Source organism: Medicago sativa, chromosome 1, assembly GCF_051527215.1.
Source record: "Medicago sativa cultivar Bolivia chromosome 1, Bolivia_mono, whole genome shotgun sequence".
Taxonomy (NCBI): domain Eukaryota; kingdom Viridiplantae; phylum Streptophyta; class Magnoliopsida; order Fabales; family Fabaceae; genus Medicago; species Medicago sativa.
Window position 1 is genome coordinate 17,751,383 of NC_140749.1, and position 20,989 is coordinate 17,772,371.

The 20,989-nt window shown below is 35.9% G+C and overlaps 1 protein-coding gene across 3 annotated transcripts; it reads right to left on the reverse strand.

Annotated features, from left to right (window-relative positions):
• Window positions 1-72: 72 nt before the first annotated feature.
• LOC146953241 (DEAD/DEAH box RNA helicase family protein) lies at window positions 73-20,495 on the reverse strand. Of its 3 annotated transcripts, none has more exons than XM_085708475.1 (17): window positions 20,337-20,495; window positions 20,097-20,188; window positions 19,335-19,461; window positions 17,702-18,256; window positions 17,482-17,594; window positions 16,445-16,673; window positions 14,530-14,693; window positions 13,432-13,513; window positions 13,027-13,116; window positions 12,115-12,348; window positions 11,552-11,623; window positions 5,471-5,623; window positions 5,229-5,372; window positions 3,804-3,962; window positions 2,116-2,199; window positions 1,209-1,781; window positions 73-555 (listed from the first exon to the last, which is right to left on the reverse strand). In XM_085708475.1, exons 1-17 carry the CDS (start codon window positions 20,337-20,339, stop codon window positions 463-465), a joined length of 2,967 nt encoding a protein of 988 aa, XP_085564601.1. In that variant the 5' UTR covers window positions 20,340-20,495; the 3' UTR covers window positions 73-462. The 3 variants fall into 3 exon arrangements, with proteins under 3 accessions (XP_085564601.1, XP_085564602.1, XP_085564600.1); XM_085708476.1 differs by having other exon boundaries at window positions 20,097-20,199; XM_085708474.1 differs by lacking the exon at window positions 20,337-20,495 and having other exon boundaries at window positions 20,097-20,245.
• Window positions 20,496-20,989: the final 494 nt, after the last annotated feature.

Genomic DNA, 20,989 nt, shown 5'->3' on the forward strand with positions numbered 1-20,989 from the left:
TTTGTCTTTAAATAACTCAAGATCAATAAATATTCATCATCATCCTTATCTTGTTTTAGAAAACTTTCAGTGTTTGCAACATAATTTCAAGTCATTGTCAAATAATGAAAAATTTCAATATTAATCAATTCATAAACTTCATCATATATGCTATAAGTCAAATTTTCTATTAACAGGTAAAAAAAAAGGTACCATCCAAAAAATATGGCCTTGTTTGATCGAATCTCGAGAACATGCTCAGACTGCCACTGCTACCAATGATTACAAGGAAGAAGAAGAATCACAGTCAAAATAGGATACAAATTAAAGATAACACTGGACTTTCAACATATAAACATCAGCCTAGAGGCTAAATCATGTCTACATAACCAAAGAAGAGCCTGTCAAACTATTTACATTACAAAATTATTATCACAATGAACAAGGTGTTAACTCTTGATTGAATACCACATCAAGACTTGATCAATCACCTAGCAGGCAAAGCGGCTGTCTCATGCCAAGCTCCAGTTTAAGTGCAGGAAATTGCTCCAGATCATGGGAAGCACTTAAGATTTTCTGCACACAATCAGTTTTGGAAATTAAATTATAGTTATAATCTAAAAGAAATAGTATTATAACTAGATCTATTGAAGTATAGCATAAACTAGTTCAATGAGATGGTAAAATATCTTGGTGAGCATTGAGACTTGAATTAAGCCCACATTTCATGTAGAAGCAACAGCACATACAAGCATCATCAACAGTAATATACTACTTCCTGAACAATATAAATTAACAGCAGCATAAAATGTTGGCACAAACTACAAATAACAGTGAATTTCCGTACACAGTATGTACTGTTCTTGTCCAAATTCCAAAGCATTGGTGAGGTTTAAAATTTCCTAACAATATATCAACTAATAAAGTTGGAAACAACAAATGAAACCAAAAAGTAAGAACTTAAACAGGATCTCAAAGTTCAAATGCAAACAATATATTTAGGGGTTAACTAGGTGATGAACTTCAATGCAAGATCACAATCCCAATAAAAATAGTGGTCAGAGGTTGAATTCTGCTGCGCATAAGATTTTAAGGATTTTTTTTATTTTTTTGGGATTTTTTTGCCTAATTGTATCGTTAGTATACATATAAAAGCAATAAAAAAAAACTGGGGTATTTAAGCTGATTATTAACTGGATAACTATGGCATTGAAAGTAACAATATTTACCAGTGCAGCAACATGTGCGTCTTGTAAAATATTGCCGTCGACTTCCAATCTGGTAATAGGAAACTCGGGAAGATGTCCAGATTGTTTCTTGCCAAGCAAGTCACCAGGTCCACGTAATAATAGGTCCATATTAGCAAGATGAAACCCATCTGATGATTGCTCCAGTACTTTCAAACGATGAAGGCCACTGGCAGTTGATGATATTAATATACATTTTGACTGCCTTGTTCCGCGTCCAACTCGGCCCCTGAGTTGGTGTAATTGGGCCATTCCAAACCTCTCAGAATTCATCACAACCATCATCGATGCATCTGGAACATCAACACCAATTTCAATTACTTGAGTGGCAAGTAGTATATTCAATTCTCCAGTCCTGAACTTCCCTAACGTTTCTTCTTTTTCTTCACTTCTCATTTTCCCATGTAATAAACCACAATTGTATCCTGGAAACCGGTCTGAGATAACTTTGAGATCTGCAGAAGCAGCACGAAGCTGAGGTAACTGCTCTGAAAGTTCGATAATTGGGTAGACAAGATAAACTTTTCCCCCATCTTCCAACTCATCCATCATCATCTGGCAAAAACCCACAATTTTACATCAATACATGGGAAAAAAAGAACAACCAAATCCTTGTTCTAATCCTATCAACTTAGAGCACATCTGCGGTTGATTGAGAGCCAAATGATTGACAGAGTATGATTGTTAAATAACGGATGCATATCACTATGCATCACACACATATTATATTAGTGATTGAGTAAAAATGGTAAAAAAAAAAAAAAAAAAAAAAAAAAAGAGAGAGAGAGAGAGAGAGAAAATTATCAAAGTACGCTCAATTACCAAAAAACTGGAAAATTAAGCACCAATGACAGTGCAGATAAAAATAGTATAGATATAAAATTGTCACCTTGTAGGCATCCTCAAATCCTTTGTCACTTCCCTCGATGGTATATGTTTGAACAGGAATCCTTCCTGGTGGTAAGTCGGTTATCTGTGATGAGAAAAGAGTAAGCATTTGCAGCAGCAAATAATTTATAAGTACTAAATTGTGAAAATTAGTAACAATAAACCTTGTAAAACGATAACCACAAAAATTCTTTACAAAATTTGTTAAAGTCTGTTATATTTTGTATTGATGACAAAATCATAAATTATATGTCAGAAAGACAAAAACAGATGAAACAATCCAACAAAGTAACTGATGTAGAGTGAGCCAGCTGGTTTTTATTATTTATTTAAGGTTTTAATTAATTACTTTTTTATTTGGTAACTATTTGGTTTAATTATTTATTATAAGGTTTTAATTTCATACTTAAGATATCTTTTAGTATTATTTGTTGTTAATTGATAAGAGCCCCACATTGGATGAAATATGGCCTGAAAAATGTGTTTATAAGTGGTGGGCAATCCTCACCTTATAAACCGGTTTTGTAAGGGTTGAGTTAGGTCCAATCAAAACTCTAAGATGTAGAGTCTGGTTCGATCCTCCTGGACATGTCCTGCCACTATTCCGCTGCCGTTTCCAAAAAATTATGACCATTCTTATAGTTGTATACTAATATTTGGAATCTTTTGTTGAACCCTCCTTTATTTCAAACAGTTTTCTCTAGAATTTTCTTGTAGCTATCTAATCTCAAAGGCGTTCTACTTTCCACTACTGGCCATTGTCGTCGCTACGACCAGCCACCGGCCGCAGTTGCTAAAACAAATTTATACTACCTCTGTTCCGTTTTAATTATCACTTTTTTGACATTTTACACAAATCAAGACAATCAATAAATATTACTACTTTTGATACAATAATTTATACTTTTATTATAATTGCCTTATTTATTTCATATCTCATTTCATATATTTCTCTCTCCACAATAAATAACTAAGGGTAATATTGGTAAAACAACATTTAATGTTGCATTGAATTTTGAAAGTGACAGTTAAATCGGAACAAAAATTTTCTCCAAAAGAGACACTTAAAAAGGAACGGATGAAGTAACAATTTTTTGTGAAACCATCACCATCTAGATTGGAATCTACTGATCTAGAAAACCGTAAAGTTTCAGATCCAACATCCATGACAGGCCATGAGTCATTACATCTAGTAACTCTTGCCATGACACGCGCCCCCATGTAATTTCTAAGACTAACGTTAATATAAAAACCACCAAATCAAACCATCTTAAAATTTGGACAGATGACCTAACTTCATCCCATAAAACTGGCTTATAAGGTGAGGACTCTCAACACAAGCCTCTTGTTCAGGAACATCAGTAGTATGGACTAATGTATGTGGGTGGAATAACAGGGATCTAAAAACACTCCCTTGCGCCCAAGACTAAACATCCAGAGCGTTGAGGCACTCAAGCTGAATAGTAAAGATCTAGGATAGACTTAGAATTTGGATTTAGGGCCTAACTCAACCCCACATAAAGTGAGCACTGTCCAAGCCTTTTAAGCACTACCTAAGTAGTATCTCTAGTCGACGTAGGACTATCAACATACATATTGAACAATTTAAACTTATTCAAGCAAAAGGGACACATAGATAGAGGGAGGAGGAAGTTTTGCATTAGAATGATGAACGGGAAAAATAAGTACCTGTGTCAGTGACATATCACCATATAAAGCAAGCGCAAGGGTCCTTGGGATGGGAGTAGCAGACATGGCAAGAACATGTGGAGCCATATAATCATCAGTCTTTGAGGACTTGTCTGTAATAGCATCCTCCAGACTCGAAATTGAAGATTTATAAAATAACTGAGAAAATAAGGAGAAGACAGTCATAATATTATAAAACAAGATCAGATAAAATAAAATAAAAAACGCAATGAAGGCATCACTTGCAAATAAGAAACATCCTTTTGCAGGACTCAATATTCTGTAGCAACGAAGATATAATGTATAAGCATAACATGAATGTTTTCCTCTATAAGCATCATAAATTGTAATTAAAGAAGTTAGGATTAGTTAGAAGAAATAAAAATAGCCAAAATAAGGATAGAGGGTGTCATTTTGTACATTTGATAGTTGTATTTGAAAGGATGTATCCTTTATGAAGGGAAATGAAATATTAGTGAACATTAATTCTAAATCTATCTCCAACACTCCCCCTTATGCTGGACCACAGAAATCAAAACTATCCAGCTTGTTGCATATTCATTTCCCTTCAAGACTTCAACTATCATTAGAATTAATGTATTGTTCACTAATGTTCCTAAATTGCATTGACTCTACTATACTTCTATACAACGAATCTAAGCTAAATGGAACATTAGCAAATATTAATTCTAAATAATTTCCAACACTCACACTTATGCTGGACCACAGCACAGAGACCAAACTATCTACTTGTTGCAGATATAAGAAATAATCAGTCCTCAAACTGCTTTGGTGAGCAAACCTGGCGATTGATCATTTGAATTTACAAACAAGATGTTGTTTTCTCAAATCTCAAGAAACAATCTTCAGAAAAATAAATTGACCAGCATTCACTACAAGATAGTTTAACTCTTCACCTAACTATATCTACCAAGGTATGAATAAGGCACCGAGTGTTGACAGGTTTACAATTGATCATTCCGGTTGCTTCCAGTATAGCCAAAGCATTTTTTCTCTACAAAACCATCTAACATTCTCCGACTGAGAACTACCTCGAGACCAAGGAGTTATTTAAGTCTCCCCTAGTCTTGGATCTGAAGAAAATGGTTGATCAGATGTTTCTTCAAATGACATATTCCCTGATGACCGTTGTGGGTAATAACGACATCATCCCATATACTACAACATAAATACATTTCCCAATTGAAGAACGTCAATAGAGAGTTGAATAATCAGGTTCCTACCGAATTCCTATACAACAATACTAAGCTTCTTAAAAAACACAATGAAACTGTCTTCAACCAAAAACTAAATGGCATAGCTGACCAAATTTAGTGGCACAACACTTGGATGTTGTGGTATTTGGATATCAGTGTGTCCATAATGTAACTATATTAAAATCCTAGACAAAGAGAAATGAACCACCTTACTGTTAAATCTTCCTCTTTGAATCACACCAAAGCGATGCTGCTCATCCACCACAGCAATACGTAAGGCCGAGAATTCAACGCTGTCTGCAAACAAACTGTGGGTTCCAATGACGATTGAAATTTCTCCGGTCTGGATACCCTGCAACATCATATCTTGAATAAAATTATAAGAATTTCATAAGGTGCAAGAAAAGATTAACTGGTAGTTCTAACACTCAGAAAAATAAGTAATCATACCTTGCGAATAATCCGCGCTTGTTTTAGTGGGGTTGAACCAGTGAGTAAAGCAACAGTTGGCTTGAACTTGACCTCGTCCAAGTTTTCAAGCAACGCAAGCAAGTGTTTATAATGCTGGATTGCAACCAACTCAGTTGGAACCATGAAAGCCGCCTAATAGTTAGACATGAGTATCAATTATCAATATGCATTAAATGTCAAAACTTTCTAAGATGCATAAAAATCAAATTGCAAAGCCTGGTTATGATATCCTATACATCTGATAGGCGCAATGGACGAGTCTATAGAGAGATCATTGGAAGATATTAAAGGATATTGAAGGATTAGTTATGTATAGATATATAGTGACGTAACACTGGCAACTGTCAGTCACTAGGGAATGCTGACTGACACATGTCAGTCAGCCAGAGGTCTTTATCTTTGTCTAGATAGAGTCGCTTCCTCTACCTGTAACTGTAATGAAAAACTCTAACTGAATAGAATCAAAGTTTGTTACACAGAGAAGCTAGAAGCTCTCTAGAATCTTCGTCTTACATTTTCTATTATGGTATCAGAAGACGACATTGATCCGGTGGCTTCCACCCAAACCTTGCCGGTTCCCTCCACAACACCGCGACCTCCACCGTTGACGGTAGCTGCGCTATCGTTTTCGCATTCGCACTCCTTTTCTGCAATCTCAGAGAAACTCGATTCAAAGAACTATCTCCTTTGATGCCAGCAGGTTGAACGTGTAATCAAGGCGCATAAGATTCATCACTATCTCGTGAATCCCTCGACTCCAGTGAAATTCAAAACTCTTGAAGATGCGGCGGTGAATCGCGTTTCCGATGACTTTGATACATGGGAACAACAAGATCCTCTGTTAATTCTGAATCTGAAAATCAATCCTTTTCTAAACATTTTGATGGTTCTGGTGAGCTTGGTGGCTGCTCCACTCGCGGTGGTCGTGGTGGCAGAGGCTGTGGTGGCCGGAGTTCTGTACAATGTCGAGTTTGTCAAAGGTTTGGGCATGATGCATAAATTTGCTTTCATTGTTTCAAGAAGAACTACGTGCCTACTGTGCCTATGGAAGCACATGTTCAGTACCCCCCCTTCATCCTCTCCCTGGCCTCATGAATCCAGTACTGGAACAGGTAGCAACTTTACTCCATCTCTCATGCCATGGCAAGCTAAGTCTTGACCTGTTCCCTGGGCTTATGATCCATGGAGCTACTTTGGACCCCCACCTCGTGGTATGCCACCTCCTCCTACCTTGTCCATGCCACACTACAATCTCTATCCACCTCAGAATTTCATGCCCTCCTTTACTGGTGCACTCCAACCAAAACCTCAGGCTCTCATGGCTAACTCTGATTCTGCTAGCTCTGTTAATTGGTACCCAGACTCTGGAGCCTCGTATCATGTAACTTATAGTGCCCAGAATATTCATCAGACTACCCCATTTGAGGGTCCAGATCAGATCTGTATTGGTAACGGGCAAGGTCTGCCAGTAATTTCCTCTGGTTCCTCTCAATTTTTTTCACCATTAAACCCTAAATTTCGATTTGTTCTGTCTAACTTGTTACATGTTCCACACACCACGAAAAATCTCATTAGTGTAAGTCAGTTTGCTAAAGATGATAGAGTAAATTACACTCTCCTCCCCTCAAAGATGCTTGAATTTCACTCCCCTCCCCTCTTATGTTAAAATATACACTTCCCTCCCTTGAAAAATAAAATTTATACTCCCCTCCCCTATAAGATGCTTGAATTACAACCCCCTCCCTTAATAATTAAATATGCACTACACTTTAATCAATTTTAACATAAATAATTTTTTTATGATATATACTAATTTTGAACCACCATTTTAGAAAAATAAATTCATTTTTTTATAGTTTAAATGTCAATGATAATTAAATTTAAATGATTTGTTGCTAATTTTATAATATTTAGAGTATAAAATTAACTTTTAAATAACGATATGTTATTGCCTTTAGTAATTTTTCACATATTTTAATTTTATTTTGAGTTAGGGTTTAAAACTATATGTTAATGAAATTTTGAAAAAAAAAATAGAAAAAATATGTATTCAAATTTTGGTTGTATTAAAATAGATCCGCAATACTATTTGTTTTCGAAGTGTGTTAGATTTTTATTTTTTTTGTTAGATTATTAGAAATAAAAAAAAATTATTGAGGGAGTAAAGTGTAGATTTTAACACAAGAGGGGAGGGGAATGTAATTCATGCTTCTCTTAAGGGAGGGGATTGAAATATTTTCTAATATGTTTTGAATAAGAGGGGAGGGGAGTGTATATTTTACCATAAGAGGGTAGGGGAGTGTAATTCAAGCATCTTTGAGGGGAGGGGAGTGTAATTTACTCAAGATGATAATATTTTCTTTGAGTTCCATGCTGATTCTTGCTATGTGAAATCTCAGGCTTCCAATGAGACTCTTCTCAAAGGGGTGCTTGACAAAGATGGCTTATACAAGTTTTCAAATTTCTGTCCTCCACTCAATGGTTCTACTTGTCCAAGTTCCAGTTCTTCTAGTGCAACTACTGCTCCTTCAATTCTTCCAAAAGCAAATAATGTTTCTGTTTCCAATTCTCCTATTGTAAATACTATTTCTGCTCAAAAAAATTTCCTTTGCCACTTGGCACAGTAGACTAGGACATCCAAGTAGTGATGTTCAACGTATTGTACTCAATCTTTGTAATATCCCATTCAATAATAAAACTCGTCTTTATTTTTTCTCCTCTTGCTGTCTTGGTAAAGCTCATAGACTACCTTCTACTCCGTCTCAAACTACTTATTGTACTCCATTAGAACTAGTTTACACTGATCTGTGGGGTCCTGCCCCCTTTACATATATTACTGGTTATACCTATTACATCACCTTTGTTGATGCATTTACTAGGTTCTCATGGATTTACTTGCTTAAAAAGAAATCTGAGGCTCTGTCTATCTTTCAGCAATTTAAAGCACTTGTTGAAAATCTGTTTTCTCACAAAAATAAAGCTGTGCAATCTGATTGGGGAGGTGAGTTAAGGCCATTCACTCAGTTTTTATCTCAACGTGTATTCTTCATAGGCTGGTCTGTCCCCACACCCATCACCAAAATGGCATGGTGGAACGGAAACATCGCCAAATAGTGGATATGGTACTCACATTATTAGCTCAAGCTTCATTACCTTTGCCATACTGGGATTATGCTTTTACCACAGCTGTGTATCTTATCAACAGGTTACCTACGTCTGCAATTCAGTTAGCAGTACCATACGCTAAACTTTTTGGCGTAAAACCTGACTACAATTTTCTCAGAACATTTGGATGTGCTTGTTTCCCTTTACTGCGTCCATACAACAATCACAAGTTCCAATATAGGTCTCTTGAGTGTATTTTTCTTGGTTACTCCACTTGTCACAAAGGCTATAACTATAAGTGCTCATCATCTGAAGGTCGTCTCTATATCTCCAAGGATGTGCTTTTCAATGAATATCGGTTTCCTTACTCTCATTGGAAATCAGCTTCACAATCAACTCAGGTACCACTATCTCCATTTGTACCTGCTGCTATTCCCATTGCTTCACCACCTACATCTCCTAATCACACTTCTATAACTCACTCACCACCTTCTCACAATTCACCTCCTGTTCTTAGTACACCAACTCACATTAACAACACACCAAACTCATCGTCATCCTCTAGTTCTGTTCCCATTCCTGAATCACTGACAGCAATCCCACCATCATCCTCCAGTTCAAAACCTATCCCTGAACCAATCCCCACAAAACCTATTCCAGCATACAAGAGACCTCCTCTACCTAGTATTCATCCTATGAATACACGTGCCAAGACTGGTATTACATGTCCCATACTTCATCCAACTCTCTTGCTTACACGTGCTGAACCCAAAACCACTAAACAAGCCTTAGCTGATTCTACCTGGCTTGCTGCAATGCATTCAGAATATGACGCCCTGCTGGAAAACAACACCTGGACTTATGTCACTCTTCCCTCCAACAGGGTCCCCGTTGGATGCAAATGGGTATTTTGCATCAAAGAAAATCCTGATGGAACAGTCAATAAATATAAGGCACGTCTTGTGGCGAAAGGCTTCCATCAAAGATATGGTGATGACTATACTGAAACCATCAGTCATGTTATAAAGCCTGTTACAGTTCGCACCATTTTGTCTTTGGCCTTGTCAAAAGGTTGGCACTTACATCAACTCGATGTAAACAATGCCTTTCTCAATGGCACTCTTGAAGAAAAGGTCTACATGACCCAGCCTCCAGGATACGAGCACACAAACAAATCTCTAGTATGCAAGCTCAACAAGGCTCTCTATGGCCTCAAACAGGTGCCTAGAGCGTGGTTTGACAAGCTTCAAACTACTCTCCTTCAATTTGGATTTTATGCCAGCAAATGCGATCCATCTTTGTTCATCTACTCTAAGGACAATTGTCTCATCTATATGATCGTTTATGTTGACGACATAATTGTCACTGGTAACAATACACCTTTACTTCAACAGTTGGTGGTGTCTCAACTTAACTCAGCTTTTTCCTTAAAAGATCTTGGCACCTTGGACTATTTCCTCGGTATTGAAGTCAAACTTCAGTCAAATGGCTCTCTTCTTATTACACAAAGCAAGTATGTGAGAGATCTTCTAGCCAAAACCAACATGCAGGAGGCAAAGTCACTTCCTTCTCCCATGATTTCTGGTTTAAAGCTGTCTGAAGATGGATCCACCCCTTTCTCAGATCCTACTCTCTGTAGGTCTATTGTTAGAGCCCTCCAATACGCAGTAATTACTCGGCCAGACATTTGTTTTTCAGTCAATAAAGTGTGCCAGTTTATGTCTAATCCATTAGAATCTCAATGGACCGTTGTCAAACGTATTTTGAGGCATCTTAAGGGTACTGTCAGTTGGGGCCTTCTTGTCAGACCCATCCCTACCTCTCCTCTCTCTATATTGGCCTACTGTGATGCAGACTGGGGGTCAGATCCTGATGACCGTAGGTCCACTTCTGGTGCATGTGTATTCTTAGATCCGGACTTAATTTCATGGTGGGCAAAGAAACAACCTGTTATTGCCAGATCAAGTACAGAGGCTGAATACCGCAGCTTAGCGCTGGCCAAATCTGAGTTACTGTGGGTACAGTCTCTCCTCTCTGAGTTAGGAGTCTCTTTCACCACTCCTAAGGTTCTTGTGATAACATGAGCACTGTTGCTCTTGCTCACAATTCTGTCCTTCATGCCAGATCAAAACATATGGAGCTAGACTTATTTTGTGTGTGCGAAAAGGTTATCCAAAAGAAGCTTTTTGTCTCCAACGTTCCTGGACAGGTTAAGGTTGCTGACATTATGACTATGGCTCTACCTCCTACCAGATTTGAAGGCTTGAGAACCAAGCTAACTGTGTGTTGCAGCCCCACAGTCTAGCTTGCGGGGGAGTATTAAAGGATATTGAAGGATTAGTTATGTATGGATATATGGTGATGTAACACTAGCAACTGCCAGTCACTAGGGAATGTTGACTGACACGTGTCAGTCAGCTAGAGGTCTTTACCTTTGTCTATATATAGTCTCTTCCTCTTCCTGTAACTGTAATGAAAAACTCTAACTGAATAGAATCAAAGTTTGTTACACAAAGAAAAGCTAGAAGAGGAGACAGGGAGGCAGGAGGGAGTAACTTAATCCAACACATGGCAGTATAGGAGAGGAGGGGGGATTGAGGTTTCATGCGTGCACGATGGATATGTTTGAGAAGTATAACCAAATGGGAAAGGCATCTGAGAATTGAGTAGTATCGGGTGGGTTGGACTGATAAGGGATCATGTCTGTTCTCAGCTTGGTTCTTCAATTTTCTGTTATATTACAATTTTGTAAGTAACTAGGTTCCACTCCATTGTCAATTATCTGTTCTATAGTTCTGTATTAAATTAGTAACACTGGTTATGATGTGTTCTCTCCTTCAAGTCAGTTTATGTTTCTATCTCTGTTTGATTCCTATAAATATCCATCACTTTAGTGACAAATGAAGGGAATAAATTGACAGGCTAACAACATGCAAAATAAAAAGGGTGAAGTACCTGATAGCCAGAGCCAATAACTTCCATGCATGCAAGAAAAGCAACAATAGTTTTCCCACATCCAACATCACCCTGAAAGTGTCACAAGATAGCATCAGATGACAATATTCATGTTCATCTATTAACTACAAGAGATCAATGAAAAAGATCTACTATTAAAATGATTTTTACTTCAGCAACATTATTCATGTCTGAGAATGTTTTATTGAGGCTTCCTTTTGGGAGGAGGATCTTTTATCATCCAATCTCAAAGGAACTGTCTACTTTTATCTTAATCATATTAATCTTTATCCCCAAAGAACAAAAAAGGTTGGTTATTCTAATCCAGAATTATCTTGAAAGATTTGATGTTTAGACCTGGGAGCTGTTGTTAGAATTCACACATGAAAGTAATTGGAAATTATTTAATTGAATCCGTATTTACATGCTTGAGGGGTTTGTTTCATATCACCCAATTTCTAGCATTACTTTTTCTATTGTTTGTACGTACATGAAGCAAGAAGTGGATGGAATAATGTATAAATATGGCGATAGTAAAACAACAACATAAGAAAAATCAAAACCTGAAGTAGCCGATTCATTGGAACCGGCCTTTTTAAATCCCAAATAATTTCTGAAACAGCTTGCAGTTGACCGGAAGTAAGAGTATAGGGAAGGAGCTCCAAAACCTTCTTGGTGAGACAGGACCATTCCTTTGTACACACAGTGTTATTTTCTGGTCTTCTATACTTATCTAGCAACCCATCCTTTTCTACTTGTGTACCAAGACCTTCGAGCATTTGGAATAATTGTCCTAACTGACAAAAGATAGTAGAACAGAATGAGATCAAATAAAAAAAAATAAAAAAAGATTTAAGTATATAAGAACGATAAATTATTACAAGGAAACATGATAGAGCGCAATATATAATGGGCGAAAAGGTCAAACAATTACTGCAGATGCCCAGCATACAATTCACCAGAAGTGCAATTCAAATGCATTGGGAACTCCAGAACATTAAAGAAAAATTTATGCTCAACTGCATGTAAGTTTAGGTTAAATTTTTCAATAGAAACTCTTACAGTTGGGTTGGACTGAAAGAAAACCAGATTGTAACGAGAGGAATGTCTCCCACTTACAAAAACTTTTTCAACAAAAACAATTCCAAATTTAACATCAAGATGATAAGCCAAACATTGACCAAGCAAAAAGAACTGAAGCATACAAAGGATGCGTTTGGATAAATAGCTTGATTAAATGCTTATTTAAAGAGCTACTCCACGGAGCTTAAAAAGCTGCTTATTCATAAGCATTAATCCATATCAAGAACAATGGTCATTAGTAACTTTCAAATAGATACCTAAAAGAGATGGATTCACATATGACACCATGTACCCAAACATAGGCTGGATAATGGTAGCAAAATAAAAAGAAAAGGTTTAGAAATGTACACAGATGATAGAGCACACTAAATGTGACAAAACGATAATCTCACCTGCAGGTAAAAAAATTCATCAAATATAAGTCTCTTGCGGGCCAGATCAGCTTCACTAATATCCTTTGGTTTGTGAATTCCAAAATATGCCTGTGTTTTTAGCATTGAAGAATTTAAAATTTCAGTTAAAGTATGCAGAAGCAGATGGCAGTGAAGATTCAGAGAATATGAAATGAGTCAGTAATTTTATCTTAGGCATAGAGACCATTGCATATGTAGAAAGAGTGAAAACAGAGACAGGATGCAGAAACCATGTGATTTAACTACACAATTGAATTCATTCTATATAGCTTTAATTCAATAAATACAAATAAATATAAGTGATTATGTTCCTGTATAATATGCCTAATAATATGGTAGGTAGGCTTCATCAATAGAATAAATAGATCTAAAAGAGATACTTACATCATGAAGACTTAAGAGTCCAAATTCCTCTCTAATGTCTTTAGGAATTGGATCAACAATGACTGGCAAGGCATGTAAAGCTCTTGAAGAAATAAAAGAAATATATTTAATACATTGTTAGTCATAAGATTTGAGAGGAGTTTATTGAAAATTATTAATAGATGACCACAGTACTAGCATAATATACATAATTGCAAACCAAAAACTAGGAGAACCAATCTCTTAGTCTCCTAATACCAAAATTACTGAAATATAATTGTACAAATTAAAAAGAAAATACGGGTAAAAAAAAAATTATAAGCTGTTGAATTTTGGGGCCCAACTCATCCTGACAAAACTGGCTTGATAAAATAAGGACATTACTCATTAGTTAAATTTTTCTTGATAAAATGTCAGTCTATCTCAATATGCCGCTGCCAAGGATCCGTGTATACCGAGTCTCCTAAATTGGAAGCTATATACCAACTTTGAAAGGAATGTACAAAATATATTTGTTGACCATAATAGCACATACATGATTTACATTATATTTAGAAAATGTGCATAACATCAAGATATCATAAGATATTTTCATGTGTGTGAAGTTTGAGAATAATTAACCAATCAAGTATTTGATAATAGATCGTTCCTAACTGTTAGGACTGAATAATGGGTAGTTTTCAAGATTGGAGTTAAGAAGTTAATTAGGGGCTATTAGTTGTTAAGTTTGTTAGGCCTCCCCTTTAAGACGATTAGGAATTCATTTTATGAAAGTTGTAAACTAGAAAATGCTCCCTAGTGAGGGGAGAGTGCTATCTTGGGGTAGCCTTGAGTGCAAGGTTGTCATCTTCATTATAAACCTTCTGTAGCTTATCTTTCAATCCTATCATCTCATTCAATCGATAATAACAAAAAGTTATTCAAAAAATTCTTCTTTTCTTAATTTTATTGATCAATCTTTATTGTAGTTGGAATCATTCTCTTGTTTATTCATTTCTGCCCAGTTTTGGGAATTCTTTCCATATTGCAAAAGGTTTCTAACCCTAACCTATAAATTTTTCCGCAAAAGAATAATTTTACAAATAAGATTGTGACACGCAAGAATTTGGAAGAACAAACCTTGCAATGATGTCCCGAAGGAATGTTGGGTTCAAACCCCCTTTTGAAGGGTAGATACAATATGGCCTCTCTTTAGCGCAAAGGGATAAATCATTTCCATCTTCAAGCACGTCAATATTAAATTCTCTTATCTCGTAGTGATCTTTAGTAGGCATAGTCTTAACCTACTTCAAAAAGCAAAAATTATGTATATTCTTACGAAATTCTTGGATTAAAACAAAATATTCACATATAAGATGAGGGGGAAAAAAAGTTTATCGTAGTGCAATCATGAAAGTATGACAGAAGCAAAGCAAACTCAATCATACAAATATAAAATAAGAATTCCAAGCATCCGACGAAACGTCAATATTAAATTCTCTTATCTCGTAGTGATCTTTAGTAGGCATAGTCTTAACCTACTTCAAAAAGCAAAAATTATGTATATTCTTACGAAATTCTTGGATTAAAACAAAATATTCACATATAAGATGAGGGGGAAAAAAAGTTTATCGTAGTGCAATCATGAAAGTATGACAGAAGCAAAGCAAACTCAATCATACAAATATAAAATAAGAATTCCAAGCATCCGACGAACTTAGAATAACTTCAAAATATTTTACAAGGAGAGAATGACTAATAGATTAACATAATTTCTTATTAGGGATAATTGTGCTTATCTTAACGTTTAAGGATGCCAGTTATTAACTTTGGTATTTTGAGATAACTTCCTACAGAATATGATTAACTAGTACCTTACCCGTTAATTTTGGGACGAAATCCCTTAACTTTAGGATGTTTCCTAGAGTTAACTTTACAATGTGTAGTGACTCTTGTATTTATAATACTATGTGGGCCGAGCCCATGTGCTCAAGACTACATCCTAATGACTCTTATTATAAAAAATTTAAACGGTGTGATTAAATAAAATATTGTAGAACATCAACCCGTTGCTGAAAATCATTTAAGGGTCTCAACTACAGAATTTTAGTTACGGACCTAAACTTATATATATGAAAGAAAAAAGATATATAATGATTTTCTATATTGGAAAAATACCCAAGTCCCACATTGCGACATAGCCTAAATAGAGCTTATCAAGCAAGGGCAATCCTCAGATTAAAACTGACTTTGTGGGGTTGAATTAGGGGAAGGTCCTTATACTAATAACACTATTCTTTACTATTAGAAACAAAGACTTCTTCTTGGCAGTATTTTATTTGTAGGTCATTTTAAATTTAATTCCACCATAAGCCCTTGCAAGGGTTGGTAGCGAGAATTGTAGCATGCCTTGACCTAGAACAACATCCCCTCCCGAAAGTCTTCCATTAAACACAATAAGTAAACAATCTATCATTTAAACATTATTTGCAGTCAAGAGATATCACTCACTCACAATTACTAAAGCATGTTTGAAGTTTGAACATATACTAGTGGTGTGAAATTTGCTTTAGATATTTTGCATTTAGAGAATTTGGGATCCCCCAACCTTCTCCTCTTTAACAAAGGAAGCAAAACACCGCCCTTAAACATGGGTTTTCAGACAGATTGCTCTGCAGTGCCGTGTACAATTCAACAGCCAATATACCTAAGAATACTGAACTAATTGAACCATTTTTCAAAAGTCTAGCTCATTCATTCTCTACATTAGTGATTTGCAAAAGGGTACCCAAATAATAAAAATATCAAGGCTCCCCAAGCAAGTATTTTATTTGGGGTATGCAACTATACATGGCTCAAACTCGACCTCACATTAAGAATGCAATGCAGTTGCTTACTTCACATAGTTCATTTATGTCAAAGGCCTATCATTTGCCTTCAATACTCATTTAGGTGAGCATCTAAGAACTTGAGGAAAAATAAATTCATCTACATTGAAAACTTGCAGTACAGCAGAAAAATGGGTTAGGGAAGACAAGTATAAAAAAAAACTCACCTTACCACTCACACATGCTATGTCTCTCACTTGATACTTGTTCGCAATACTATTTAGGAAACCTTTAAAAGTAAAACGTGTGCCACGGAAAAATCTCTTCAAATGCAAATAAACTGTCTTTGTTTTCCCAACTTTGTCGGTTACATGCTCAATATCCGATTCCCGGTCTGCAATCTGACAACCAACAATCACCTCAAGTAATGAAATTGAACAATTAGCTCTGACTCCCCTGCAACGGAAATACAAAGTTTATCAAGATATAATAAATCACCCTGTATTTAAAGATATTAGCAAAAGGTAATATTAGACATATTGACATCCACATGCAAAGCCCTATGATGTCATGAAGCAACTATCCCAAAAGTTTAAGCTATTAGGGAAAGTCACGTGAATGGCTTTATTATATATCTAACACACTCTCACACAAAGCCCATGAGGCTTGAAGCATAGACAATTTACTAGCTCATTTTTACCTTGTGCTTAAACACTTGTTCAAGGTGACTCCAATACCATGTTATGAACTGACAATCCAAAAAGCTTATGCTGTTAGGTAAAAGACATATAAATGGTTTTATTGCATCTATATTCCTAACAAAAGCAATGAAAACAATGGGTTTGAGAGGTGTGAAGAAGCATAAGCCACTTATGTAGAACAGGCCTGGAGAGAGAAATAACTTAATGGTTTGCAACCAACTAGTTATGACAGTAAAGAAAACTTGGATAATGACAAATATATGTCGAGCAGGGACATCCTTATCTTTCAAAGTGGGAACACTCATCACCCATAAGGATGTAAGTTTGCCTCACTAGGCTTTGTAAAAATACCATTATTTGTGATACTTTCCATATAATGCAGCAGTGACAACAGTTTCATGGCATTGCAAAGGTTGGGAAATGCCAAATCCAGTAGCTAGAAGCATATTACCCGCAACCTCATTCAAGTGGGAAAAAAAAAAGTGTAGGAGAGTGCATATGCCAATAGAGAAGGATAAAAACTTGCATAAATCTGGTTAACAAATGATACACAGGATAGTCACCTTGAAGATAAGACTTCTCCAACAAACATCAAATACTGCCCATCATAAATGTCCCCGTGTGCATTCTGTAGATTAGCATATGATCGTGGAAAATGGTGCAGCAATTTCCGTAACTACATGTAAAGAATCGGATTAATGTGGAATCCAATCCATCTTTAAAATCTGAAAATCCAAAGAACTACTACACGTATTCCAAAAGGCGGCAGTTTTTGGTACCCACCGTGTGAAACCCACAGTTATCTAGTTGCTCACGCTGCTTCTTAGTTAATCCAGGTAAGCAATTGACAGATGTGTCGAGAAATAACTCATTAAGTGTAAGGTTTGACTGTGACTGCAGCCCCACTTTCTTTTGAGAATCTTCCCCAGTAACTTGATCCAATTTTTCCTCATATATTGAAGACATTGATTGAGGTGTTACAGGACAAGGAAAAGAATCATCTTTTCGTAATGGTGAAGATGTTAAACTAGAAGGATTGACATACAAAGAAGGTGATGTTTCAGAGACGGTATTTTGCACCTCTCTTACCTCTGAAGAATCGTATAAATGTTGTTCAAAATCTTTGGTTGCCGAAATGATATTTGTTTCAGAATATGTTGTGGTCCCATCATACAAACCCACTTGAGGAGCACTACCCAAAGTAATTGATGGAAATATCCTACACATCAAGGAGATGTCGTAATCATCTACTGCATCTTTCCGATTCATTTTAGATTTCGTTTCACGGCTTCCATTTCCAATTAGATCAGGGATGTTATGATCCATAAGAGCAAATACCTGCAAGTAAAATGAATTTCAATCAATGTTACATTTAATACAGGCAGTCATAAGCATTTAATTAATAATATCAAAACATTTCTTATCAGCTGAAACATTCAAAGTGATCTACTATAAAAAGTAATGACCAAATGGCATCTATCAATATTATATACAAGATTGATGAAAGAATGCGGAGGGTGAAGAGAATAGGCATGTGAATTTCCAGTGACGGGTTAGGCAATAACACATTTGATACATGTATCTGTCTGCCTGTAAGAGTTATACAGCCACACCCACCATAAATTCCTCCATACATCACAATCTCAATTGAGAAGCACAACCAAATCAGTCTGCTATAAGCTGCAATGGACCCAAGCTTGCTATATATACTCAATTTTAACCACTGAATCACAGCTCCTTATTATTGTATTGAATCTTTAAGTCAAGCACGATAAGAGTATCTACGCAGATTAGAACGCAATCCCGGTCTAAGCTAGAAGACTTACTCACAAACCAGGTAGAATAGAACAAACCACCCAACAACTTAAATCCAACACCAATATAGAGGCAGGTGTTGTTTTTCTTCATGTATTCATACAAGAATTTGAGTATAGAACAACAAAACAAATGCCTTTTCCCACTGAATGGGGTCAACTATATGGCTTGACAACAACGACATCATAGTGTCCTATTGTAAATCACAAACAATGAAAAATCTTCCATTTAAGTATTAACAAAAGGAAAGTGTCGTCTAAGGATAAGTTAAGCAAGTGTTCGAAGTTTGGACGTATCAGTTTTCTATCATTGTAAGTAAGTATTCCTCAATTTCATCAGTCCCCCTCAAAATCCTATGTATAAGATATTCTTCTATTTCATCATCATTTAGTACTATAGCGCCACTGTCATTTAATCCTATCCTAGCGTAGCACTTGTATCCTATTTACAACTTTGAAATATATCAGAAAAGTTTTCTATAAATAAATCACTGGAAAGTAGAAAGTCATAAACAAAAGGTAAAACTGAAATCACTTCATCATATACAACAAAAAGCTCCACGCAAATTAACAGATACCATTCTACAAAAGCATTGATCTACCTTCTTACGCAGCTTTACAGTGCTCTTTACACCGTGCTGGTCTATTTCAACAACCTTCTGGTCTGTAAATTTATGCTTCATCCGGTAACACATTTTCGAAAACTTAAAAGGGAGAAAATTACAACACCTGAAATGAAACAAGCAACAAAAATCATGCCCATGTCTTTGTCCTTAATTTTCACCATCCTCACATACACTTATACCTAGTTTTGATGTAGTATTTTTTCTTCCAATTATAACATTCATCAAAGCTTTTGTGTTCACCATTTTATCCTTTTTACAATATTACTTACAATATTACAATAGGAATAATCTCACAACAATAGGAACAAAATCTTTTCAAAATAAAAGGAAGAACCCACATTGTAAAGGGAATTTTTTTTTTTTAAAACTCGGTATCTGGTCTAAGAGCCGACTAATCTGGGGGACTAATCCCACCATCCACTAGCAGGGGTCCGGTTAAAGCCGGAGCAAACCCCCGTATAACACAGCAGTTGTTAGCACCAGAAGGATTTGAACCTGAGACCTCGAGAGGAGCACAGTTCGAGGTTCAAGTCTACACCACCAGGTCAACCCCTGAGGTTCATAGGGAACTTATTTCGATCTTATCTACCAAAATTATTTGAGTGCGGTATGTGCTAAAAAAATTAAAACAATTAAGCGCGATAGCAAAGCAGACAGACGAGCATGTTAGTGACCATTTTCGCGCTAGTGATAATTAGGCTAAGAGTGATGAAATGAGAAGAATAAGCAATATTATACCTCATTTTAGTGCAGAAAGGGTTTGAATAACCAGTCTTTCCTTGAAAGAGTGTAACAGTTCTTAGTTGCTTGCAACTCATACACTGAAAAGACTGAAGAATCACTTCAGGATATAGAACATCAATGAAATGAAGATATAAAGATACCATTTTTTCCAAATTCAGCAGCATAATTTAACCATTGCATGAAAATAATATAATCTAGGTCAGTTAATAATAATAAGGTTGGTTGAGAAATTACCATTGTGATGTTGTTGGCGTTGGAAGTGCTGCTGCGGAGGCGGAGGCGGCGGAGAGATGGGTGTCGGACGTGGCGGTGGAAGGTGGTGATGACGATCGGACTGTGAGAGACGAAGAGAGTGTGGTTCTTGTTATTCGAAGCTACAAAGTGGGAAAATGTAAAAGGATTTTCTTCATTTGTTTTTTTATTATTTATTTACTTTTCAGTTATCTTCTCTCTCTTATTTTCATTATTTATTATATTTTTTTTCTTTCAATTTTCTTTCAACTTTTCAAAAAATATTATTCTTTTTCATTTTTTCACTTATTTTCTCTGTCTTGCTTTGGGTGTGTTTGGTAAAAAGAAGTTATAAGCTAGCTGATAGCTGAAAAGCTAACTTATAGCTGATGGCTGATAGCTGACAGCTTATAGCTGAAAAGTTAGCTTATTAAAATAAAAGTGTTTGGTAAAATTAGCTATTGAAGTAGCTGATAAGTATAAAATGACGTAAAAGGGCATGTTTGTGTTTTTTTTTATAAATCATATATACAATTTTTATTACTTAATGTATTTCTTTTTAAATGTTTAAATTTATTTCAAAATATTTCCATCTTCGCACCGATAGATAAATGTGCTTTATAAATTCAATTGACATTTTTTATTCGATTTTTTTT

Coding starts and splice junctions, on each gene's coding strand:
- LOC146953241 (XM_085708474.1), bottom strand. CDS start 20,245: ATGGTATCTTTATATCTTCATTTCATTGATGTTCTATATCCTGAAGTG. Junction 1,782..2,115: donor GATTTGAGGATGCCTACAAG/GTGACAATTTTA, acceptor GGTTTTTGCCAG/ATGATGATGGATGAGTTGGA. Junction 556..1,208: donor ACGCACATGTTGCTGCACTG/GTAAATATTGTT, acceptor GATTGTGTGCAG/AAAATCTTAAGTGCTTCCCA.